Below are 27161 nucleotides of genomic sequence, written 5' to 3'. Positions count from 1 at the left end.
CAGGTGTGAGGGGTTTGACCTCAGAGCTGAGACCAGAGAAGCACAGCCTTCCTCTGTGACTCCACAGCCTGACAGCCTGACAAAGAGATCATCATGACTTCACAAACACACTGTTAATTTAACACCAGTAGTGTAGAAGGACAATGGCAGATGCATTTGGTTTATTCTCTCAAACAACATATAGATTCATCTTCCGTCTCCTAGAATTGTATGGTCATATTGTTATACTAATGTGAAAATCAATGAATTTATTCAATATGTTTTTCAATATAATATATATACATATTATAATACATATTTTTCTCTAAACTGAATATTTCTTCCTGATGATTAGTTCTTATATGTCATTTTATTTACTCACAGAGCAGCTCTGGAGGCTTTGACCACTGGCAGCAGCCTCAGAAGACCTTCCTCTGATCTGGAGTATTTCTTCAGGTCAAACACATCCAGCTCCTTTTCTGAAGTCAGCAACACAAAGACCAGAGCTGACCACTGTGCAGGTGACAGGTTGGGTTTTGAGAGACTTCCTGATCTCAGGAAGCTTTGGATCTCCTCCACTAGAGAATGGTCATTCAGTTCATTCAGACAGTGGAACAGATTGATGCTCCTCTCTGGAGAGGGATTCTCCCTGATCTTCTCCTTGATGTACTTGACTGTTTCTTCATGGCTCTGTGAGCTGCTTCTTGTCTTTGTCAGTAGACCTCGTAAGTGCTTCTGATTGGACTCCAGTGAGAGGCCCAGAAGGAAGCGGAGGAAAAGGTCCAGGTTTCCTGTCTCACTTTGTAAGGCTTTATCCACAGCACTCTTGTAGAAAGTAACTTTACGCCTTTGTTTGATCCTCACAGAAAGGTTACTGGACTTTGATTGCAGTTTGTCCATTAGATTCTCATTGTTGTTGATGAATGAGAGGAACACATATACAGCAGCCAGAAACTCCTGAATGCTCAGATGAACAAAGCAGTACACCTTGTCCTGGTACAGCCCACATTCCTCTTTAAAGAGCTGTGTGCACAATCCTGAGTACACTGAGGCTTCATTGACATCAATGCCAGACTCTTTTAGGTCTTCCTCATAGAAAATCAGATTGCCCTTCACAAGCTGTTGAAAAGCCAGTTTTCCAAGTGACAGAATGCTCTCTTTATTCCAGTGTGGACCTGTCTCTTCTTTCCCAAGATACTTTTCATTCTTCTGTTTGGTATGAAAAACAGCAAGGTGTGTGTACATCTCAGTCAGAGTCTTGGGCATCTCTTCTCTCTTATGTTTCAGCATGTGTTCAAGGACAATTGCAGAAATCCAACAGAAGACTGGAATGTGGCACATGATGTGGAGGCTTCTTGATGTCTTTATGTGTGAGATGATTCTGCTGGACAGGTCCTCATCCCTGAATCTCTTCCTGAAGTACTCCTCCTTCTGTGGGTCATTGAACCCTCGTACCTCTGTCACCTGGTCAACACACCCTGAAGGGATCTTATTGGCTGCTGCAGGTCGGGTAGTTATCCAGAGGAGAGCAGAGGGAAGCAGATTTCCCTTGATGAGATTTGTCAGCAGAACATCCACTGAGGTTGACTCTGTGACGTCCCAACAGATCTTGTTCTTCTGGAAGTCTAGGGGCAGTTGGCACTCATCCAGACCATCAAAGATGAACAGAACTTTGTACTTGTCGTAGTTGGAGATTCTTGATTGTTTAGTTTCCATTGAGAAGTGATTGAGAAGTTCAATCAAAGTGTGTTTGTCCTCTTTCATCAAATTCAGCTCCCGAAAAGGGAAGGAAAATACAAATTGGACATCCTGATTGGCTTTTCCTTCAGCCCAGTCCAGAATGAACTTCTGCACAGAGACTGTTTTTCCAATGCCAGCGACTCCCTTTGTCAGCACAGTTCTGATCGGTTTGTCTTGTCCAGTTAAGGGTTTGAAGATGTCGTTACATTTGATTGCAGTCTCTGGTCTTGCTTGTTTCCTGGTTGTTGTCTCAATCTGTCTCAGCTCATGTTCATTATTGACCTCTCCTGTTCCACCCTCTGTGATGTAGAGCTCTGTGTAGATCTTATTGAGAAGTGTTGGGTTTCCTTGTTTAGCGATCCCCTCAAATACACATTGAAACTTCTTCTTTAGATTAGATTTGAGTTCACGTTGGCAAATAACAGCAAGCTCATCTGAATGAATAAATAACACAGAGGATATTAATATTACGTCTGTTTTAATACCTACAGTATTGAAGGACTGTTATAAAGTTAAATTATAATAATTTATTATCTCTTAACTGACTGTATAAATGTGTAAATGTTTTCATAATGCATTACAGACTGGTGTGACTGATTATATTATTATTGGTATTATTGATGGTATTATTAATGTTCTCTCTCTCTAAATTAATCAACACAACACATCCCTGCTGCTACTTGATGAGGTCACTAGGTGTTGTGTTAAGGCTGCTACAATATCATTGAGTTACACAGCTACTTTAGCTGTACTTTAGCTACAGCTTTTAAATGTTATAAAACATCATTCAACATGAGGCAGACAGCTCTTACATTTCTCCAGTGTGTCAGCAAGCACCTTCTGGTTCATTTTCCTCAGGACGTGCAGTGTGATCTTCAGAGCCCCCTCTCTGGCACTGCTCTCCTGCTTCTCATCTTCAGCATCCACCACTTCCTTATCCTGCTTCTGACTCTCAAAGCCTTCTGGGAGTTCTGGACTAAGAATCCTCTTGAACATCTTCAGCTCGTTCCTCACAAATGTCATAATTTTCTCTTCAAGCAACTGAAATAAATCAAATAAATAAGTTAAGCAGGAGACAAAATGCTTTCTCATTGACACATTAATAAATGATTGACAGATCAACTTTGCTCGAGGTAAACAAAAACAAATGTACATAACAGGACCACATACACTGAATATGGAGTCCAGGTCTGTTTGATGACTCTGGGAAGACTGACCACTGAGAATCTCTGACTCTGATCTCTCCTGTTGGTTTCTGTGGACAAAACATGAGATTACATCTCTTCATCCAGGGAGTACACACACACACACACACACACACACACACACACACACACACACACACACACACACACACACACACACACACACACACACACACACACAAACACAAACACACAGAGTGAATGTTGTGTTTGTTTAATATTGTTTTAGGACTATGGAAATGGATAAAATGATTAGCCTATGGATTATGAAAACAACAACAATATATGGGAAAATGGAAGAGGAGAAATGACTAGAGACAGTGTTGTTTAACTCACTGACCAGGATCCATGAGTTCTTCTTACCTTTGTTCAGTAAAAAGGTCTCCCTTTCTAAACTCTATAGGATGACGCAAAGACGTGTCACTCTTCATGGACACACAGCTGGGAACAGGGGAGGCTGGTCTCTCCTGCTGGATTGGACTTCAACACAACAGAGACAAACATTACATCTCTCATCTACTCTGAGCTCAGATGGGGAAACATAAGAAGAGTTTCATTCCATAACGCTTTATATTCATGTTCAGATATTTATATTTATCAATTTTCAGATTGTTAGTAAATGAGCTTTTATTGTTTAAAGAAGTTATGTTTATGTTAATAGGTTATGTTTTTTTTTGCTAAATGAGGAGATGGCACGTGGGTACCTGCTTCAATAAATCAATGAGGAGATGGCACATGGGTACCTGCTTCTATAAATCAATGAGGAGATGGCACGTGGGTACCTGCTTCTATAAACCAATGAGGAGATGGCACGTGGGTACCTGCTTCTATAAATCAATGAGGAGATGCAGCGCTTCTATAAACCAATGAATTGCGTCACAAATAGAACTGACTTCTAGACGCTCGTTGGTTAGCGACGCGAGCGTTGTAGTCAGTCTGTCAGCCCCGCTAAAAGGCTGGTGTCATTACTCTGCCTTCTCCGGGGGCATGTTGAGGTAAATTTACTAACCGGGAGGGTTGAATGATGTAATTAATTGGAGGGCTGGAAGACGCACTCTCGAGGTTGTTTACCCACAATATCAGATATTAAGATGATTTTTATAATGAATGTATACTGTGGTTGAGGTTCTGACTAGTGATTATTTACCCGGGGTTCAATACCTGCTATTGAGGCGCCCTGAAAATAATACTCAAAAGTTTGGTCCTTGGACACAGACGGGTTAAACACTAAAGTTACCGTCCATCTAGTGAAGAGAGGAGAACCGGACAGAGGTAGCCAGCATCCGTCAACGAGAGAGGGAGAAGCCATCCACGGGATTTAACAGGTGGAAGACACAACCGGGGAGCTCCATCGGTCCACAAGAAATGCAGACAGCCGGTGATGATGTAGTGGTAGCTATGGTAACTAGGATGCTGCTGGTAGAGTAGCTAGCTAGATTACCGTGCTGTACCAACTGGCTAGCAGGTTGTTCGTCTGTACCTCGTCTCAATGATGATGAATCCGGTGAACCACAAAATGAAACAAGGATAGAGAGTGAAAAGGATCTGGCTACACTCATACTGTCTCTGACCGTAACGAAAAAAGCAAATTGAACAGTAAACTTCGGTGTCTCAACACTGTAACAAACTCCGTCGTTATTCCCCAAGATCACCTCAGTCCACTCTGCGCGTAACCGGACAATCTCCTTGGCGCCACACTGAACGTGGACGAGGACAGTTCTGTACCGGGACGCGGATAGTTCTGTACGGGGACGCAGATCGTTTTGTACGAGGACGCAGACAGTTCTGTACGGGGACGCGGACAGTTCTGTAAGGGGACAGTTCTGTACGGGGATGAGGACAGTTCTGTACGGGGACGTGGACAGTTCTATACGGGGACAGTTCTGTACGGGGACAGTTCTGTACGGGGACGAGGACAGTCCTGCACGGGGACAGTTCTGTACGGGGACGCGGACAGTTCTGTACGGGGACGCGGACAGTTCTTCTGTACGGGGACTAGTACGGGGACAGTTCTGTACTCGGACGCGGACAGTTCTGTACAGGGACGCGGACAGTTCTGTACGGGGACAGTTCTGTACGGGGACACGGACAGTTCTGTACGGGGACGCTGACAGTTCTGTACAGGGACACGGACAGTTCTGTTTGGGGACGCGGACAGTTCTGTACGGGGACAGTTATGTACGGGGACGCGGACAGTTCTGTACGGGGACAGTTCTGTACTCGGACGCAGACAGTTCTGTACGGGGACAGTTCTGTACGGGGACGCGGACAGTTCTGTACAGGGACAGTTCTGTACGGGGACAGTTTTGTACGGGGACGCAGACAGTTCTGTACAGTTCTGTGAGGACAATTCTGTACGGGGACGCGGACAGTTCTGTACGGGGACGCGGACAGTTCTGTATGGGGAAAGTTCTGTACGGGGACAGTTCTGTACGGGGACATGGACAGTTCTGTACAGAGATGAGGACAGTTCTGTACGGGGACGCGGACAGTTCTGTACGGGGACGCGGACAGTTCTGTACGGGGACGCGGGCAGTTCTGTACGGGGAGAGTTCTGCACGGGGACGCGGACAGTTCTGTACGGGACAGTTCTGTACAGGGGAAGCGGACAGTTCTGTACGGGGACGCGGACAGTTCTGTACGGGGACGTGGACAGTTCTGTACAGAGATGAGGACAGTTCTGTACGGGGACGCGGGCAGTTCTGTACGGGGACAGTTCTGTACGTGGACGCGGACAGTTCTGTACGCTGACAGTACTGTACGGGGACAGTTCTGTACGGGGACGCGGACAGTTCTGTACGGGGACAGTTCTGAACGGGGACGCGAACAGTTCTGTACGGGGACAGTTCTGTACGGGGACGCGGACAGTTCTGGAAGGGGACATGGACAGTTCTGTACAGAGAAGAGGACAGTTCTGTACAGGGACGCGGACAGTTCTGTACGGGGACGCGGGCAGTTCTGTACGGGGACAGTTCTGTACGTGGACGGGGACAGTTCTGTACGTGGACGCGGACAGTTCTGTACGGGGACAGATCTGTACGGGGACGAGGACAGTTCTGTACGGGGACGTGGGACAGTTCTGGGGACAGTTCTGTACGGGACGCGGACAGTTCTGTACGGGGACGAGGACAGTTCTGCACGGGGACAGTTCTGTATGGGAAGCGGGACAGTTCTGTACTCGGACGCGGACAGTTCTGTACGGGGACAGTTCTGTACTCGGACGCGGACAGTTCTGTACAGGGACGCGGACAGTTCCTTACGGGGACAGTTCTGTACTCGGACGCGGACAGTTCCGTACGGGGACAGTTCTGTACTCGGACGCGGACAGTTCTGTACGGGGACAGTTCTGTACAGGGACACGGACAGTTCTCTTTGGGGACGCGGACAGTTCTGTACGGGACAGTGTACGGGGACGCGGACAGTTCTGTACGGGGACAGTTTTGTACTGGACGCAGACAGTTCTGTACGGGGACAGTTCTGTACGGGGACGCGGACAGTTCTGTACAGGGACAGTTCTGTACGGGACTGTTTTGTACGGGGACGCAGACAGTTCTGTACAGTTCTGTTTCTGTACGGGGACGCGGACAGTTCTGTACGGGGACGCGGACAGTTCTGTATGGGGAAAGTTCTGTACGGGACAGTTCTGTACGGGGACATGGACAGTTCTGTACAGAGATGAGGACAGTTCTGTACGGGGACGCGGACAGTTCTGTACGGGGACGCGGACAGTTCTGTACGGGGACGCGGGGCAGTTCTGTACGGGGAGAGTTCTGCACGGGACGCGGACAGTTCTGTACGGGGACAGTTCTGTACAGGGAAGCGGACAGTTCTGTACGGGGACGGACAGTTCTGTACAGAGATGAGGACAGTTCTGTACGGGGACGCGGGCAGTTCTGACACAGTTCTGTACGGGGATGACAGTTCTGACGCTGTTCTTCTGTACGGGGACGCGGACAGTTCTGTACGGGACAGTTCTGAACGGGGATGAACAGTTCTGTACGGGGACAGTTCTGTACGGGGACGCGGACAGTTCTGGAAGGGGACATGGACAGTTCTGTACAGAGAAGAGGACAGTTCTGTACAGGGACGCGGACAGTTCTGTACGGGGACGCGGGCAGTTCTGTACGGGGACAGTTCTGTACGTGGACGGGGACAGTTCTGTACGTGGGGACAGTTCTGTACGGGGACAGTTCTGTACGGGGATGAGGACAGTTCTGTACAGAGATGAGGACAGTTCTGTACGGGGACGTTCTGTACGGGACGCGGACAGTTCTGTACGGGGACGCGGGCAGTTCTGTACGGGGAGAGTTCTGCACGGGGACGCGGACAGTTCTGTACGGGAGGACAGTTCTGTACAGGGAAGCGGACAGTTCTGTACGGGGACGCGGACAGTTCTGTACGGGGACAGTTCTGTACGGGGACGCGGACAGTTCTGTAGGGGACAGTTCTGAACGGGGACGCGAACAGTTCTGTACGGGGACAGTTCTGTACGGGGACGCGGACAGTTCTGGAAGGGGACATGGACAGTTCTGTACAGAGAAGAGGACAGTTCTGTACAGGGACGCGGACAGTTCCTTACGGGGACAGTTCTGTGCTCGGACGCGGACAGTTCTGTACGGGGACAGTTCTGTACGGGGACACGGACAGTTCTGTACGGGGACACTGACAACAGGGATGAGGACAGTTCTGTACGGAGATGAGGACAGTTCTTTACGGGGACGAGGACAGTTCTGTACGGCGATGAGGACAGTTCTGTACGGGGATGAGGACTGTTCTGTATGGGGATGAGAACAGTTCTGTACGGGGATGAGGACAGTTCTGTACGGGGACGAGGACAGTTCTGTACGGGGATGAGGACAGTTCTGTACAGGGATGAGGACAGTTCTGTACGGGGATGAGGAGAGTTCTGTACGGGGATGAGGACAGTTCTGTACGGGATGAGGACAGTTCTGTACGGGGGGCGCGGACAGTTCTGTACGGGGACAGTTCTGTACAGGGACGCGGACAGTTCTGTACGGGGACGCGGACAGTTCTGTACGGGGACGCGGACAGTTCTGTACGGGACAGTTCTGTACAGGGATGCGGACAGTTCTGTACGGGGACGCGGACAGTTCTGTACGGGGACACGGACAGTTCTGTACGGGATGAGGACAGTTCTGTACGGGGATGAGGACAGTTCTGTACGGGATGAGGACAGTTCTGTACGGGGACAAGGACAGTTCTGTACGGGGATGAGGACAGTTATATACGGGACGCGGACAGTTCTGTACGGGGACAGTTCTGTACAGGGACGCGGACAGTTCTGTACGGGGACGCGGACAGTTCTGTACGGGAAGCGGACAGTTCTGTACTGGGACAGTTCTGTACAGGGACGCGGACAGTTCTGTACGGGGACAGTTCTGTACAGGGATGCGGACAGTTCTGTACGGGACGCGGACAGTTCTGTACGGGACACGGACAGTTCTGTACGGGGATGAGGACAGTTCTGTACGGGGATGAGGACAGTTCTGTACTGGATGAGGACAGTTCTGTACGGGACAAGGACAGTTCTGTACGGGATGAGGACAGTTATGTACATGAGTTCTGTACGGGGAGTTCTGTATGGGGACGCGGAGTTCTGTACGGGGACAGTTCTGTACGGGACAGTTCTGTACGGGGACGCGGACAGTTCTGTACGGGACAGTTCTGTACAGGGATGCGGACAGTTCTGTACGGGGACGCGGACAGTTCTGTACGGGACACGGACAGTTCTGTACGGGGATGAGGACAGTTCTGTACGGGGATGAGGACAGTTCTGTACTGGATGAGGACAGTTCTGTACGGGGACAAGGACAGTTCTGTACGGGGATGAGGACAGTTATGTACGGGGATGAGGACAGTTCTGTACGCGGACAGTTCTGTATGGGGACGCGGACAGTTCTGTACGGGGACAGTTCTGTACGGGACAGTTCTGTACGGGGACGCGGACAGTTCTGTACGGGGACGCGGACAGTTCTGTACGGGGACAGTTCTGTACAGGGACGCGGACAGTTCTGTACGGGGACAGTTCTGTACGGGGATGAGGACAGTTCTGTACAGAGATGAGGACAGTTCTGTACGGGATGAGGACAGTTCTGTACGGGACGAGGACAGTTCTGTACGGGGATGAGGACAGTTCTGTACGGGACGAGGACAGTTCTGTACGGGATGAGGACAGTTCTGTACGGGGATGAGGACTGTTCTGTATGGGGATGAGAACAGTTCTGTACGGGGATGAGGACAGTTCTGTACGGGGACGAGGACAGGTACGGGGATGAGGACAGTTCTGTACGGGATGAGGACAGTTCTGTACGGGGATGAGGAGAGTTCTGTACGGGGATGAGGACAGTTCTGTACGGGGATGAGGACAGTTCTGTACGGGGATGAGGACAGTTCTGTATGGCGATGAGAACAGTTTCTGTACGGGATGAGGACTGTTCTGTATGGGGATGAGAACAGTTCTGTACGGGGATGAGGACAGTTCTGTACGGGGCCGCGGACAGTTCTGTACGGGGACAGTTCTGTACAGGGACGCGGACAGTTCTGTACGGGGACGCGGACAGTTCTGTACGGGGACGCGGACAGTTCTGTACGGGACAGTTCTGTACAGGATGCGGACAGTTCTGTACGGGACGCGGACAGTTCTGTACGGGACACGGACAGTTCTGTACGGGGATGAGGACAGTTCTGTACGGGATGAGGACAGTTCTGTACGGGGGTGAGGACAGTTCTGTACGGGACAAGGACAGTTCTGTACGGGATGAGGACAGTTCTGTACGGGACGCGGACAGTTCTGTACGGGGACAGGGGACGCGGACAGTTCTGTACGGGGACGCGGACAGTTCTGTACGGGAAGCGGACAGTTCTGTACGGGGACTGTTTTGTACGGGTACGCCGGACAGTTCTGTACTGGGACAGTTCTGTACAGGAACGCGGACAGTTCTGTACGGGGACAGTTCTGTACAGGGATGCGGACAGTTCTGTACGGGGCGGACAGTTCTGTACGGGACACGGACAGTTCTGTACGGGGATGAGGACAGTTCTGTACGGGGATGAGGACAGTTCTGTACTGGATGAGGACAGTTCTGTAGGACAGTTCTGTACGGGGATGAGGACAGTTATGTACGGGATGAGGACAGTTCTGTACGGGGACAGTTCTGTATGGGGACGCGGACAGTTCTGTACGGGGACAGTTCTGTACGGGACAGTTCTGTACGGGGATGAGGACAGTTCTGTACGGGACGCAGACAGTTCTGTACGGGGACAGTTCTGTACAGGGACGCGGACAGTTCTGTACGGGGACAGTTCTGTACGGGGATGAGGACAGTTCTGTACAGAGATGAGGACAGTTCTGTACGGGATGAGGAAAGTTCTGTACAGGACAGTTCTGTACGGCGATGAGGACAGTTCTGTAATATGAGGACTGTTCTGTAAGGGATGAGAACAGTTCTGTACGGGGATGAGGACAGTTCTGTACGGGGACGAGGACAGTTCTGAGGTAATGAGGACAGTTCTGTACTATGAGGACAGTTCTGTACTGAGGAGAGTTCTGTAATGGGATGAGGACAGTTCCAGGGGATGAGGACAGTTCTGGTAATAATGAGACTATAAGGGGATGAGAACAGTTTCTGCACTGAGGACTCAATGGGGATGAGAACAGTTCTGTAGGGGCTAGTTGAGGGGTAATAATGAGACTATAAGGGACGCGTACAGTACTGGACGCGTCAATGTGCAGGGTACCAGGTAGTTGAGGGGACAGTTCTGTAAGGATGCTATAAGTTCTGTACGGGACCACAGTACTGAGTCAATGTGCAGGGGGATGAGGACAGTTCTGTAGGGATGAGGTAAGTAATGAGACAGTTCTGTAACAAGGACAGTTCTGTACTGAGTCAATTTGCAGGGACCAGGTAGTTCTGAGGGGACAGTTCTGTAAGGACGACAGTATAAGGGACGCGGACAGTTCTGTACGGGGAGTTCAACTGTTTTGTACAGGGACAGTTCTGTACTGGGACAGTTCTGTAGGGGACGCGGACAGTTCTGACGGGAAGTTCTGTAAGGATGACAGTTCTGTACGGGACGCGGACAGTTCTGTACCAGTTCTGTACAGGGATCAAGTGTACGGGGACGCGGAGTTCTGGTACGGGACACGGACAGTTCTGTACGGGGATGAGGACAGTTCTGTAGGGGATGAGGACAGTTCTATAAGGGATGAGGACAGTTCTGTACGGGGACAAGGACAGTTCTGTACGGGATGAGGACAGTTTTGTACGGGACGCGGACAGTTCTGTACTGGGACAGTTCTGTACAGGGACGCGGACAGTTCTGTACCGCGGGTAGTTCTGTACGGGGACGCGGACAGTTCTGACGGGGACTGTTTTGTACGGGCACGCGGACAGTTCTGTACTGGGACAGTCTGTGTGGGACGCGGAGTTCTGTACGGGGACAGTTCTGAGGATGCGGATAATGAGGGACTATAAGGACACGGAAGGTTCTGTACTGATGAGGACAGTTCTGTACAGGGATGAGGACAGTTCTGTACAGGTGAGGACAGTTCTGTTGGGACAAGGACAGTTCTGTATAATGAGACAGTTATGTAAGGGACGCGGACAGTTCTGTACGGGGACAGTTCTGTACAGGGACACAGTTCTGTGGGGTACCGGACAGTTCTGAGGTAATAATGAGGTACGTGGACAGTTCTGTACTGGGACAGTTCTGTACTGGGACGCAACAGTTCTGTAGGGACAGTTCTGTACCAGGGATGCGGACAGTAATGTAATGGACGCGGAAAGTTCTGTACGGGGACACGGACAGTTCTGTACGGAGATGAGGACAGTGTGCGGGGATGAGGACAGTTCTGTACCAGGACAGTTATGTAATAAAGGACAGTTCTATAAGGGGATGAGGACAGTTATGTACTGAGGACAGTTCTGTACGCGGACAGTTCTGGGTGGGGACGCACAGTTCTGGTAGGGACAGTTCTGTACGGGGACAGTTCTGTAATGGGACGCGGACAGTTATAAGGACGAGACAGTTCTGAGGGGACAGTTCTGTACAGGGACGCGGACAGTTCTGACGGGGACAGTTCTGTACGGGATGAGGACAGTTCTACAGAGATGAGGACAGTTCTGTACGGGGATGAGGACAGTTCTGTACAGGGACGAGGACAGTTCTGTACGGGATGAGGACAGTTCTGTAATGAGGACTGTTCTGTAAGGGGATGAGAACAGTTCTGACGGGGATGAGGACAGTTCTGTGCAGGGATGTACGGGGACGAGGACAGTTCTGTAATAATGAGGACAGTTCTGTACGGAGATGAGGACAGTTCTGTACTGAGGACAGTTCTGTACGGGACAAGGACAGTTCTGTACGGGATGAGGACAGTTATGTACGGGGATGAGGACAGTTCTGTGCGGAGAGTTCTGTATGGGGACGTGGACAGTTCTGAGGGGACAGGACAGTTCTGTACAGGGATGAGGACAGTTCTGTACGGGGATGAGGACAGTTCTGTATGGGGATGAGAACAGTTTCTGTAGGACTGTTCTGTATGTGGATGAGAACAGTTCTGTACGGGATGAGGACAGTTCTGTACGGGCCGCGGACAGTTCTGAGGGACAGTTCTGTAAGGACGCGGACAGTTCTGTACGGGGACGCGGACAGTTCTGAGTCGCGGACAGTTCTGTACGGGGACAGTTCTGTACAGGGATGCGGACAGTTCTGACGGGACGCGGACAGTTCTGAGGGGACACGGACAGTTCTGTACGGGGATGAGGACAGTTCTGTACTGAGGACAGTTCAATGAGGACAGTTCTGTACCAAGGACAGTTGAGGGGATGAGGACAGTTATGAGGCGCGGACAGTTCTGTACTGGGACAGTTCTGTACGGGACGCAGACAGTACTGAGCGGACAGTTCTGTACGGGACACGGACAGTTCTGTACGGGATGAGGACAGTTCTGTACGGGGATGAGGACAGTTCTGTACGCGGACAGTTCTGTATGGGGACGTGACAGTTCTGTACGGGGACAGTTCTGTACGTGGAAGCGGACAGTTCTGCACGGGACGCGGACAGTTCTGTTGGGACAGTTCTGTAATAATGCGGAGGTTCTATAAGGACGCGGACAGTTCTGTACGGGACGCAACAGTTCTGTACGGGGACACAGACAGTTCTGTACAGGGATGAGGACAGTTCTGTACGGGGATGAGGACTGTTCTGTATTTCTGTACTGGACAGTTCTGTACAGGGATGCGGACAGTTCTGTACAGGGATGAGGACAGTTTTGTACGGGATGAGGACAGTTCTGTACGGGGACGAGGACAGTTCTGTACGGGGACGAGGACAGTTCTGTACGGGACGAGGACTGTTCTGTATGGGGATGAGAACAGTTCTGTATGGGGACGAGGACTGTTCTGTATGGGGATGAGAACAGTTCTGTAATGGGATGAGGACAGTTCTGTGGGGACGAGAACAGTTCTTTACGGGGATGAGGACGGTTCTGTACGGGGATGAGGACAGTTCTGTACGGGGATGAGGAGAGTTCTGTCACCGCGGACAGTTCTGTACGGGGATGAGGACAGTTCTGTACGGGATGAGGACAGTTCCCTATGGGGATGAGAACAGTTTCTGCACGGGACGTGGACAGTTCTTACGGGGATGAGGACATTTCTGTATGGGGATGAGAACAGTTCTGTACGGGGATAAGAACAGTTCTGTACGGGGATGAGGACAGTTCTGTACGGGATGAGGACAGTTCTGTACTGGTATGAGGACTGTTCTGTATGGGGATGAGAACAGTTCTGTAACAGGATGAGGACAGTTCTGTACGGGACGAGGACAGTTCTGTATGGGGATGAGGACAGTTCTGAACGGGGATGAGGACAGTTCTGTACGGGATGAGGAGAGTTCTGTACAGGGATGAGGACAGTTCTGTACGGGGATGAGGACAGTTCTGAACGGGGATGAGGACAGTTCTGTACGGGGATGAGGACAGTTCTGTACCGGGATGAGGACAGTTCTTTACGGGGATGAGAACAGTTCTGTACGGTGATGAGAACAGTTCTGTACGGGATGAGGACAGTTTTAGACGCGGACAGTTCTGTACGCGGACAGTTCTGTATGGGGACGTGGACAGTTCTGTACGGGACAGTTCTGTACGGGGACGCGGACAGTTCTTATGCGGACAGTTCTGTACGGGGACGCTTGTTCTGTACGGGGATGAGGACAGTTCTGTACGGGGGATGAGGACAGTTCTGCTGAGGACAGTTCTGTCCAAGGACAGTTCTTACGGGATGAGGACAGTTATGTACGGGGATGAGGACAGTTCTGATTCTGTCATGGGGGGACGTGGACAGTTCTGCTGGGACAGTTCTGTAGGGACGCGGACAGTGATGCGTCATGGTCCATCAGTTCTGTACGGGACGCGGACAGTTCTGTAGGGGACTATTTTGTACGGGTAAGCCGATGTTCTTCATGGGGACAGTTCTGTACGGGATGCGGACAGTTCTGTACGGACGCGGACAATTCTGTACGGGATGAGGACAGTTCTGTCGGGATGAGGACAGTTCTGTACGGGGACGCTGGACAGTTCTGTACGGGGACGCGGACAGTTCTGTAACTGAGGACAGTTCTTCACGGACAGTTCTGTACGGGGACAGTTCTGTACAGGGACGCGGACAGTTCTGTAGGGGACGCGGATTCTGTACTGGGATGAGAACAGTCTGTATGGGGATGGGGACAGTTCTGTATCACGGACAGTTCTGTACGGGACACGGACAGTTCTGTACGGGGATGAGGGCAGTTCTGTACGGGACAAGGACAGTTCTGTATCGGGATGAGGACAGCTGCACGGGATGAGGACAGTTCTGACGCTTCACAGTTCCATGTATGGGGACGCGGACAGTTCTGTACGGGGACAGTTCTGTACTGACGCGGACAGTTCTGTACCAGTCTACAGGGACGCGGACAGTTCTGTACGGGACGCGGACAGTTCTGTACAGGGATGAGGACAGTTTTGGTACCATGAGGACAGTTCTGCTGGGACGAGGACAGTTCTGTAACGAGGACAGTTCTGTATGGTCCAGGACTGTTCTGTATTGAGAACAGTTCTGTACGGGGATGAGGACAGTTCTTACGGTGATGAGAACAGTTCTGTATGGGATGAGGACAGTTCTGTATTGAGAACAGTTCTGTACGGGGATGAGGACAGTTCTATGAGAACAGTGATGAGGACAGTTCTGTACAGGGACACGGACAGTTCTGTAGGGGACTATAGTTCTGTATGGGGACTTCAGTTCTGTACGGGATGAGGACAGTTCTGTACGGGGCTGCATGAAGTTCTGTAGGGACAGTTCTGTACAGGGACGCGATAGTTCTTCATGGGCCAGAGTTCTGTATACAGTTCTGTACGGGGACGAGGACAGTTCTGTACGGGGTCAGTTCTGTAAGGGATGCTTCTGTATGGACGCGGACAGTTCTGTACGGGACACGGACAGTTCTGTATGGGGATGAGGACAGTTCTGTACGGGATGAGGACAGTTCTGTATGGGACGCGGATTCTGTACGGGGACACGGACAGTTCTGTACGGGGATGAGGACAGTTCTGTAACTGATGAGGACAGTTCTGTACGGGGATGAGGACAGTTATGTACGGGGATGAGGACAGTTCTGTACGCGGACAGTTCTGTATGGGGACGCACAGATCTGTACGGGGACACTTGTACGGGGACTATACAGTTCTGAGTGGGACACTTCTGTACGGGGACGCCAGTTCTGTACGGGGACAGTTCTGTATGGGGACGTGACAGTTCTGTACGGGGACAGTTCTATTCTGTAACAGTTCTGTACGGGACTGTTTTGTACGGGTAAGCTTCTGTATGGGGACAGTCCTGTATCATGCGGACAGTTCTGTACGGGACGCGGACAGTTCTGTACGGGATGAGGACAGTTCTGTACGGGGATGAGGACAGTTCTGTATTGGGACAGTTCTGCAATGGGACAGTTCTGTACAGGGATGCACAGTTCTGTACAGGGATGAGGACAGTTTTGTACGGGGATGAGGACAGTTCTGAGGGACGAGGACAGTTCTGTATGGGGACGAGGACAGTTCTGGTTAGGACTGTTCTGTATGGGGATGAGAACAGTTCTGCCCCATGAGGACAGTTCTGTACGGGACGAGGACAGTTCTGTACGGGATGAGGACGGTTCTGTACGGGATGAGGACAGTTCTGTACTTGGATGAGGAGAGTTCTGTAAACGCACAGTTCTGAAAATGAGGACAGTTCTGTACGGGGATGAGGACAGTTCTGTATGGGGATGAGAACAGTTTCTGCACGGGACGTGTTCTGAGGACATTTCTGCAATAATGAGAACAGTATAATAAGAACAGTTCTGTACGGGATGAGGACAGTTCTGTAAATGAGGACAGTTCTGAGACGGGTTTTCTGAACAGTTCTGTACAGGGACGCGGATAGTTCTGTGGGGCTAAGTTCTGTACGGGGACAGTTCTGTACGGGACGCGGACAGTTCTGTACGGGGTCAGTTCTGTACAGGGATGCGGACAGTTCTGTACGGGGATGAGGACAGTTATGTACGGGGATTAGGACAGTTCTGTAATGAGGACAGTTCTGTACGGGCTTACAGTTCTGTAACAGTTCTGTACAGGGACGCGGATAGTTCTGTAATACAGTTCTGTACGGGACAGTTCTGTACGGGGACGATGTTCTGTAAAAAGGTCAGTTTGTACAGGGATGCGGACAGTTCTGTACGGGATGAGGACAGTTATTGGGATTAGGACAGTTCTGTACGCGGACAGTTCTGTATGGGGACGCGGACAGATCTGTACGGGACACTTCTGTATGGGGACGCGGACAGTTCTGTAGTGGGACACTTGCTCGCGACAGTTCTGTACGGGACACTTCTGTACGGGGACAGTTCTGTACAGGGACGCGGACAGTTCTATACGGGGATGAGGACAGTTCTGTGGGGACAGTTCTGTACAGGGACGTGGACAGTTCTGTACGGGGACGCGGACAGTTCTGTACGGGGACAGTTCTGTACAGGGATGCGGACAGTTCTGTACGGGGATGAGGACAGTTCTGTACGGGGATGAGGACAGTTATGTATGGGGATGAGGACAGTTCTGTACACGGACAGTTCTGTACAGGGATGCGGACAGTTCTGTACGGGACGCGGACAGTTCTGTACGGGACAGTTCTGTACAGGGATGCGGACAGTTCTGTACGGGGACGCGGACAGTTCTGTACGGGGATGAGGACAGTTATGTATGGGGATGAGGACAGTTCTGTACGCGGACAGTTCTGTACGGGGACTGTTTTGTACGGGGACACAGACAGTTCTGTACGGGGACAGTTCTGTAAAACGCGGACAGTTCTGTACGGGGACAGTTCTGTAACGCGGACAGTTCTGTACGGGGATGAGGACAGTTCTGTACGGGATGAGGACAGTTATGTATGGGGATGAGGACAGTTCTGCACGCGGACAGTTCTGTATGGGGACGCGGACAGTTCTGTACGGGGATGCAGTTCATCGGGGATGAGGACAGTTCTTTACGGGGATGAGAACAGTTCTGTACTGGGATGTATGTATGGTCAGTACTGAGTCAATGTGCAGGGTACCAGGTAGTTGAGGTAATAATGAGGCTATATGAGTACCAGTACTGAGTCAATGTGCAGGGTACCAGGTAGTTGAGGTAATAATGAGACTATAAGGAGTACCAGTACTGAGTCAATGTGCAGGGTACCAGGTAGTTGAGGTAATAATGAGACTATAAGGAGTACCAGTACTGAGTCAATGTGCAGGGTACCAGGTAGTTGAGGTAATAATGAGACTATAAGGAGTACCAGTACTGAGTCAATGTGCAGGGTACCAGGTAGTTGAGGTAATAATGAGACTATAAGGAGAACCAGTACTGAGTCAATGTGCAGGGTACCAGGTAGTTGAGGTAATAATGAGACTATAAGGAGAACCAGTACTGAGTCAATGTGCAGGGTACCAGGTAGTTGAGGTAATAATGAGACTATAAGGAGTACTGGGATGCGGACAGTTCCAGAATGCGGACATGAGCCGTGTAACACAATCAACTGAACCCAGTCTTTACAGTGGGTTACCTTAGTAATATTCATTTTTTATTATTATGTTCAACAAACATTCTATGTTTTTTTATAACAATATGTTGAGATCTGGGCCCACTCTCAAAGTGTCTCAGAGTAGAAAATGGGTCGTATAAGTGCTGAGAATAAAGACATTTTACACTTATGGGTATAAGTGGGTGGGTAACTATGCATGAAGTCTCTAGTCCCACCTAGTCAGCAGATATTTAGGACACATCGTGAGCTGTCCTAAGTAGTTAAGAGTTAACAGCAGCTGTCCTAAGTAGTTAAGAGTTAAGAGCAGGTGTCTTGATAATACTATAGAATAATGCAGTGAGTCAGTGGTTCCTGAGCCACATGTAACTGTTTTGGAGCAGATAAAAATAATGTTTGTATATTTCTATGTGATCAATCCATTAATAATATAGACCGACATGCAACAGTAAGTCTTGTGCTTTTGGCAACGATTATGTATAATATTTATGTATAACAAGTGATACCATGTATAGCATTTTGTCTTCATTTTGGCAGATTAACTCATGCTTATTCCCCAAGATTAACTCAGGTTTTCACCCAGTGGCTAAGGAGTTGGACTTGTGCCCTAAAGTTGAAAAGGTGCTATTTGCTAACTGCCAGGGTTGCAAGATGTAATTTATTGACGGGCTGGAAGACGCACTCTGTCTTTTCTATTCCGAGGTTGTTTACTCGCAATATCAGATATTAACAGGATTTGTATAATGCATTTATACTAATACTGATTATTTACCTGGGATTCAATACCTGCTATAGTCACTTTTTCTCGCCCAAAAGCAACACAGACCTAATACGAGATATTTTGCTAACTAAAGTAATGAGTGACCATTTTAGAAAACCATTTTAGAAAACCATATAGTCTGTGGTTGCATGCTATTTTATGTCCATCATATTGCTGCTTGTAGCCTGTAACTGATGCTTCATGGTCCATCATATTGCTGCTTGTAGACTATAACTGATGCTTCATGGTCCATCATATTGCTGCTTGTAGACTATAACTGAGATTTCCAGCTTCATGGTCCATCATATTGCTGTTTGTAGACTATAACTGATGCTTCATGGTCCATCATATTGCTGCTTGTAGCCTGTAACTGATGCTTCATGGTCCATCATATTGCTGCTTGTAGCCTGTAACTGATGCGTCATGGTCCATCATATTGCTGCTTGTAGACTATTACTGATGCGTCATGGTCCATCATATTGCTGCTTGTAGACTATAACCTATAACTGATGCTTCATGGTCCATCATATTGCTGCTTGTAGACTATAACTGATGCTTCATGGTCCATCATATTGCTGCTTGTAGACTATAACTGATGCTTCATGGTCCATCATATTGCTGCTTGTAGACTATAACTGATGCTTCATGGTCCATCATATTGCTGCAGACTATAACTGATGCTTCATGGTCCATCATATTGCTAATTGTAGCCTATAACTGATGCTTCATGGTCCATATGCTGCCATATATTGACATTTTGCAATGAAAAGTTATTAATTCACCTACAGACGTTGGTGGGGCAGCTGAGAAATAAAGTGTATTTTTCTGGTTAATTCCTTAAATCTCTAACCTGCCCCACCTTTCACACGCCAATTGCTAGACTTACACAGAGGTCACTTGGTCACGCAGTTCAAACTACATTTGAAAAATAAAACACGTGGCTTGTTGATCAAGTGTTCTGCCTTGCAATAATAAATATAATAAAATAACAAAACAAAAACAGCAAAATGCTGAGACGGGTTTTGAATAACAAAATAATCATGCTAATTAATACCATAGTGGTATTTACTAACTTAATATTATTACTAAAACAGTTTCTAAAATAATTAGGGTTAAGGTTAATGCTGAAATAGGTAATACGTAGGGTTAGATGCTGATGTAAAAAGGTCTTTATAAATACATTTGATTGATTGTGAGGTTTAGGGATTTTAAGGTAAAAACAGTATGGGTTTATAGCTATCTTGCTCCTCCCTGTGGCCTTCTGTGTGTACTACATATCTCATTCATGACAACTGCTAGGCTCTTAATCTGAAGTAGCAACTGCGTCAGATCTACCAATCAATGAGCTAGACCTGTCCATTTGTTTTCTAACTCAGTGAAACTGCGCAGCTTTCACTCAATCCGATGTCTACGAACTAACATTTCGATGAATATCAAATTACCCAGCAGCCATTTAGAAACAACAAGTAGTCAAAACAAGTGTTATTTCTTAATTAAAACATGTCTTCTGGCTGTTTAAATCGGCCACATATTGAAAAAGAGGACAGGGACATACGTTTTGTTTAGGTTGTATACCTTTTTCTGAAAACAAATATGCTTAACCATGACCAGAAAATGTTTAAGGTTTAGCACTGTAGGTCACCATATTAAATTAAAGCTATGCATGAAGTCTCTAGTCCCACCTAGTCAGTTTTTTTAGATATTTGAGACACCTCTGAGCCCTAAGCAGTTAAGAGTTAACAGCAGGTGTCCTCAGTAGTTAAGTGTTAACAGCAGGTGTCCTAAGTATTTAAGAGTTAACAGCAGCTGTCCTAAGTAGTTAAGAGTTAACAGCAGGTGTCCTAAGTAGTTAAGAGTTAACAGCAGGTGTCCTAAGTAGTTAAGAGTTAACAGCAGCTGTCCTAAGTAGTTAAGAGTTAACAGCAGGTGTCCTAAGTAGTTAAGAGTTAACAGCAGGTGTCTTGATAATACTATAGAATAATGCAGTGAGTCAGTGGTTCCTGAGCCACATGTAATTGCATTGCAGTAGGTAAAAATAATGTTTGATATTTCTATATGATCAATCCATTAATAATATAGACCTACATGCAACAGTACGTCTTGTGCTTTTGGCAATGATTTATGTATAATAATTATAATAAGTCATACCATGTATGTCTGCACAGCAATTTGTCTTCATTTTGGCAGATTAACTCAGGTTTTCTCCCAGTGGATAAGGAGTTGGTGTTGTGGCCAAAAGGTGGCTGGTTCAAATCCCGGGCCGGGAAAAAAACACCAGAAGTGATCTGATGACTGGAAGGCTGCTTGATTCACATCCTCTAAACATTAACCTTCACCAGAAGTGATCTGATGACTGGAAGGCTGCTTGATTCACATCCTCTAAACATTAACCTTCACCAGAAGTGATCTGATGACTGGAAGGCTGCTTGATTCACATCCTCTAAACATTAACCTTCACCAGAAGTGATCTGATGACTGGAAGGCTGCTTGATTCACATCCTCTAAACATTAACCTTCACCAGAAGTGATCTGATGACTGGAAGGCTGCGTGATTCACATCCTCTAAACATTAACCTTCACCAGAAGTGATCTGATGACTGGAGGCTGCTTGATTCACATCCTCTAAACATTAACCTTCCGTTGATCAGAACTCTAGAGGTTCTTCTTCACTGAACCAAAATATATATAATGTTTTAGTGGTTCCATATATTAAGGAAGTGATAGAAGCCTTTTGGTTCTAGAAGGAACCTTCTGTTCTAAGAGTGTATAATAATAAACACGTTTTTCTTTGATTATTTAATTATCTACATCATGTTATTTCAAGTTCTCCCTTTGGAGCACAACATCATGTTGTTAAATAATAATCCTAAATTGGGGATGGCTACAAATTGGGCATGTGAAGGCATCTAGGTGTAATATGTCCTCAATGAATATGAACATTGTATGCAACGTTGTAGGCAACATTATTGGCAAGGGACTTGATGCCTACTGTAGTGGAACACAAAAAGGATCTCCTCTGACCCGCCTTTCATCCCGACTCAACAAATACCCATGAAAAACTGACAGTACCGGATGAACTACCCGCCTGGACTATGTCTACCCCTGAAGAACCAAGCTTCCAAACAGCAGAACCTGACTGGTAAACACCGCTCCTAGAAGAAGAATCTGCTGACTGGGAAAATCTATTAGAATCATTATTGCTTGAATAGGCTGGACTCTATAAGAGGAAGGTAGCGCTTAAGTTGTAGGAAGTACATCCTTATATCGGTATGAACAGATATATGTACTGCCAACCACACAGGAAATAATATTAGAGGAAGTAGTAGGTAATAACAAGATTAATTATTCTGTGGAGGGCACCCTGGAGATGGTGGATGGTGAATAAAAGGTATAAAAATTGCCGATACTTTGAAGCTGACTACTTGATTGTGAATTCATAGAGACAACCATTTGAACCAGGTGTGTCTGGCTCAACTCTAGATTCTAACTCTATTGAATTTGGATTTTGTGCTGAGACTCCTCGCCCTATCTATTACAAACCATTACTACTGGCAGTGTGGTTCTTGAGGCTTTGTCCACTATATGACAGTCCCTGCTTTGTGATCGCCTGACCAAGGTCTAATCACCGGCATTACTGGAAATAGTTTGGCATCCCGAGACAGGACTTAAACACTGAACCCAGGGGGTTTTCTTGGAGGATAGTGAAACATCAGTAGATGATCAGTTGACCAAGAACGACTCTAGTTTCCTCATTCAATATAACTTGAATCACTTTAGTTGAAATAGCGACTTAAATTCAACCTCTCTGCAGTTAGAGGGGAGTCGGCTAAACTAAAATTCACCGATTGAAAACACCGCTCCTGATCTCGTGGATCTCCCTGTCATCTTTTGAAGGTAATTAGTTGAAATATTATATTTTATTAGAGATAAGTGTTGTCATTGCACCAGGCTTTATAGAGCATTAAGGCATTTGCATGTTTTTGATTAACTGGAACCAAGTAACAAATTGTGTATTTTGAAGTGTGCTTGATTGTAAAAGACAAAAGACAGAGTGTTTCCAAAATAAACGGTAGTCTTATTTTGTCTCGAGAAAACGCCTCCCAAGACAGTTAATGGCACGGGAGATAACACCTCTGACACTCCCCTCTACCGGGACACTGGAAACGGAGACCAATACTCCATGACAAAATGAGTTACCATTAAAAGACAAGGAGGAAGGTGTGTCCAGTAGTGATTCATTAATTGTCTAATCGATCTATCTAAGTTTTATTTTCCAAGCGATACATAGCCGACGGGCAGAGTAGTGAGACTAAGTTGACTAAAGGTCTTCACACTTTAAACTAGATACAAACACTCAACCACAGGGAAATCATATAGAGACTGGTAGGACTAGTGCTTAATAACAACTCAAGGACCAATTAGTGGTGAAACAAATAGTCTAGAGGATAAAGGTGGGGTTCACACATCCCAGCTAGAACTAGACCGTTGAGAGTGACAAGGCAAAAGACCTCTCTACGCGGACAACGTATCGATAAAGAAAGAGAGGCAGGGCTACGCGAGCGGCCCTGGTTATAACGAGATAACCTGAAGTATCTATAGTGCCCTGTCCAATCCAGGGAACGGGACGCTAACCACCTCTAGCACCCCTCTGCCGGCCAAGGGGCGGGGCTGAAGGTTTCAGATCGCGACACTACTTCTGTCACGCCCTGGTCAAAGTATTTTGTGTTTATCTTTATGTATTTGGTCAGGCCAGGGTGTGGCATGGGGTTTTTGTAATTGTGGTGTGTTTGTCTTGGGGTTTTGGTGGTGGTATTGGGATTGTAGCTTAGTGGGTTGTCTAGCAAGGTCTATGGCTGTCTGGAGTGGTTCTCAATCAGAGGCAGGTGCTTATCGTTGTCTCTGATTGGGAACCATATTTAGGCAGCCATATTCTTGAGTTTGTCGTGGGTGATTGTCCTTAGTGTCCTATGTGTACTCTTTTGTTAGTTTGCACCAGATAGGCTGTTTCGGTTTCGTTTATTGTTTTTTGTAAGTTCGTGTTTCTTTGTTATATTAAACATGGATCGCAATCGACACGCTGCAGTTTGGTCCGACTCTCCTTCATCACCACTATATGAAAACCGCTACAGAATCACCCACCACCAACGGACCAAGCGGCGTGTCAACAGGCAGGAGCAGCCGAAAAGGAGATGCTCAAAAAGGATTTCTGGTCATGGGAGGAGATCTTCGACGGGGAGAGGACCCTGGGCTAAACTAGGGGAGTGTAGCCGCCAAAGGAGCAACAGGAGAAGAGGCAACAGAGGCAGCAGCAGCAGGAGCAGCAGCAGCTACAGTGGGAGAGGTTGCACCACCTGGAGAAATGGACATGGGAGGAGGAATTGGACGGTAAAGGACCCTGAATGAGCCTGAGATTATTGTCGCCCAAAGCCGAGCTGGAGGCAGCAAAAGCAGAGAGGCGGCATTATGAGGAGCTAGCACGGCAGAGCGGATGGAAGCCCCAGAGTCAGCCCCAAAATTTCTTGGGGCTCACAGGGAGTATGGCTATGCCAGGTAGGAGACCTGCGCAAACTCCCTGTGCTTACTGGGGGCTGGAGAGACCGGGCAGGCACCGTGTTATGCTGTGGAGCGCACGGTGTCTCCAGTGTGGGTGCACAGCCCGGTTCGGTATATTCCAGCTCCTCGTATCGGCCGGGCTAGAGTGGGCATCGAGCCAGGTAAGGTTGGGCAGGCTCGGTGCTCAAGAGCTCCAGTGCGCCTGCACGGTCCGGTCTATCCAGTACCACCTCCACACCCCAGCCCTCCGGTAGCAGCTCCCGCACCAGGCTTCCTGTGCGTGTCCTCGGTCCAGTACCACCAGTACCAGCACCACGCATCAGGCCTACAGTGCGCCTCGCCTCTCCAGCGCTGTCGGAGCCTTTCTCCTCTCCTGCACTGCCGGAGTCTCCCGCCTATCTAGCGCTGTTAGAGCTTTCCTCATCTCCAGCGCTGCCGGAGTCTCCCGCATGTTCAGCGCAGCCAGAGCCTTCCTCCGACACAGCGCTGCAGGAGTCTCCCGCCTGTTCAGCGCAGCCAGAGCTGCCAGTCTGCATGAAGCAGCCAGAGCTGTCAGTCTGCATGGAGCAGTCAGAGCTGTCAGTCTGCATGGAGCAGCCAGAGCTGTCAGTCTACATGAAGCAGCCCGAGCTGCCAGTCTGCATGAAGCAGTCAGTCTACATGGAGCAGCCAGAGCTGTCAGTCCGCATGGAGTAGCCAGAGCTGTCAGTCTACATGAAGCAGCCCGAGCTGCCAGTCTGCATGAAGCAGTCAGTCTACATGGAGCAGCCAGAGCTGTCAGTCCGCATGGAGCAGCCAGAGCTGTCAGTCTGCATGGAGCTGCCAGTCTGCATGGAGCTGCCAGTCTGCAAGGAGCTGCCAGTCTGTAAGGAGCTGTCAGTCTGCACGGAGCTGTCAGTCTGTAAGGAGCTGCCAGTCTGCAAGGAGCTGCCAGTCAGCACGGAGCCGCCAGAGCGGTCAGTCTGTAAGAAGCCGCCAGAGCTGTCAGCCTATATGGAGCAGCTAGTGCCGCCAGTCTGCCCAGCGCCGCCAGTGCCCCCAGTCTGCCCAGCATCGCCAGTCGGCCCAGCACCGCCAGTCTGCCCAGCACCGCCAGTCTGCCCAGCGTCGTCAGTCTGCCCAGCGTCGGCCAGTCTGCCCAGCACCGCCAGTCTGCCCAGCACCGCCAGTCTGCCCAGCGCCGCCAGTCTGCCCAGCATCGCCAGTCTGCCCAGCGCCGCTAGTCTGCCCAGCGCCGCCAGTCTGCCCAGCGCCGCCAGATCTGCCAGTCAGCCAGACTCTTCCAGATCTGCCAGTCAGCCAGACTCTTCCAGATCTGCCAGTCAGCCAGGATCTGCTGAAACCACCAGCCAGCCAGGAGCTGGTAGATCTATCTACCTGCCTGAGCCTCTCACTCCTGAGCTTCCTCTCACTCCTGAGCTTCCTCTCACTCCTGAGCTTCCTCTCACTCCTGAGCTTCCTCTCACTCCTGAGCTTCCTCTCACTCCTGAGATTTCTCTCACTCCCGAGCTTCCCTCAGTCCCGAGCTGCCTCGGTCCCGAGCTGTCCTTCAGTCCCGATCTGCTCCTCAGTCCAGTGGGGTTCTGGGTGAGGACTACTAGGCCATGGTCGGCGGCGAGGGTGGACTATCCAGGGACGAAGGGAGAGGGGACTAAGACATTAAAGGAGTGGGGTCCACGTCCCCGCGCCGGAGCCGCCACCATGGACAGACGCCCACCCGGACCCTCCCTATTGTTTTGAGGTGCTCGGGAGTCCGCACCTTAGGGGGGTTCTGTCACGCCCTGGTCAAAGTATTTTGTGTTTATCTTTATGTATTTGGTCAGGCCAGGGTGTGGCATGGGGTTTTTGTAATTGTGGTGTGTTTGTCTTGGGGTTTTGGTGGTGGTATTGGGATTGTAGCTTAGTGGGTTGTCTAGCAAGGTCTATGGCTGTCTGGAGTGGTTCTCAATCAGAGGCAGGTGCTGATCGTTGTCTCTGATTGGGAACCATATTTAGCAGCCATATTCTTTGAGTTTGTCGTGGGTGATTGTCCTTAGTGTCCTATGTGTACTCTTTGTTAGTTTGCACCAGATAGGCTGTTTCGGTTTCGTTTATTGTTTTTTGTAAGTTCGTGTTTCTTTGTTGTATTAAACATGGATCGCAATCGACACGCTGCAGTTTGGTCCGACTCTCCTTCATCACCACTATATGAAAACCGTTACAACTTCTATGCCAAAGATATTTAGAGTTGTTAAACGGAAGTGAAGAGTGTTGATCAACGGAAGTGTTGATATAACGGTTATATTGTCTAAAAGATGCATTCCATTATATTAGTCAATAATTAAGAGGCAAAGTGGTCGAGTCATGTGAAAATTCTATCAAATGTCTTACATTGCAACGAGTACAGTCAGGGTGCTGAGGAACCCCTGTAGTACCTCCACAGACCCCGGGTTGAGAACCCCTGCAGTACCTCCCCAGACCCCGGATTGAGAACCCCTGCAGTACCTCCACAGACCCCGGATTGAGAACCCCTGATTTAGCAGATGCTCTATCCAGAGTGATTTACAGTAATTTACAGTAAGTGCTTTCATCTTAATTAAGATAGCTACGTGAGTATATATATATATACCCATCTAAAATCTATTAGTTAAAAATCTGAGAACAGTAATATTGAAGGAACCCATAAGCAACCATTTCTGATTAAAAACAAATGTGAACATTTTGGAAATAAACTCATAATAATGATATCAAAAATTATCATCTCACCTCTTAGCTCTGGTGTCATGTTCCCCAGAGAGACTCATTTGAGAGTCAGGGCCCCCCTCCTCT

General features: G+C 48.7%; 1 protein-coding gene across 1 annotated transcript; it reads right to left on the bottom strand.

Annotated features, from left to right (window-relative positions):
* On the bottom strand, positions 1–27161 carry LOC121843174 (NLR family CARD domain-containing protein 3-like; the record flags this gene model as incomplete). Its single annotated transcript, XM_042312778.1, has 6 exons — positions 27099–27161; positions 3288–3404; positions 2890–2974; positions 2532–2760; positions 362–2153; positions 1–76 (listed from the first exon to the last, which is right to left on the bottom strand). Coding segments are annotated over exons 1-6 (2337 nt in total), but the record flags the coding sequence as incomplete, so codon positions are not given.

The sequence above is a fragment of the Oncorhynchus tshawytscha genome, unplaced genomic scaffold, assembly GCF_018296145.1.
Source record: "Oncorhynchus tshawytscha isolate Ot180627B unplaced genomic scaffold, Otsh_v2.0 Un_contig_1250_pilon_pilon, whole genome shotgun sequence".
In the NCBI taxonomy this organism is placed as follows: Eukaryota; Metazoa; Chordata; class Actinopteri; order Salmoniformes; family Salmonidae; genus Oncorhynchus; species Oncorhynchus tshawytscha.
Note: the sequence above shows the minus strand (reverse complement) of the source record. Positions and strands in the feature narration are given on the sequence as shown.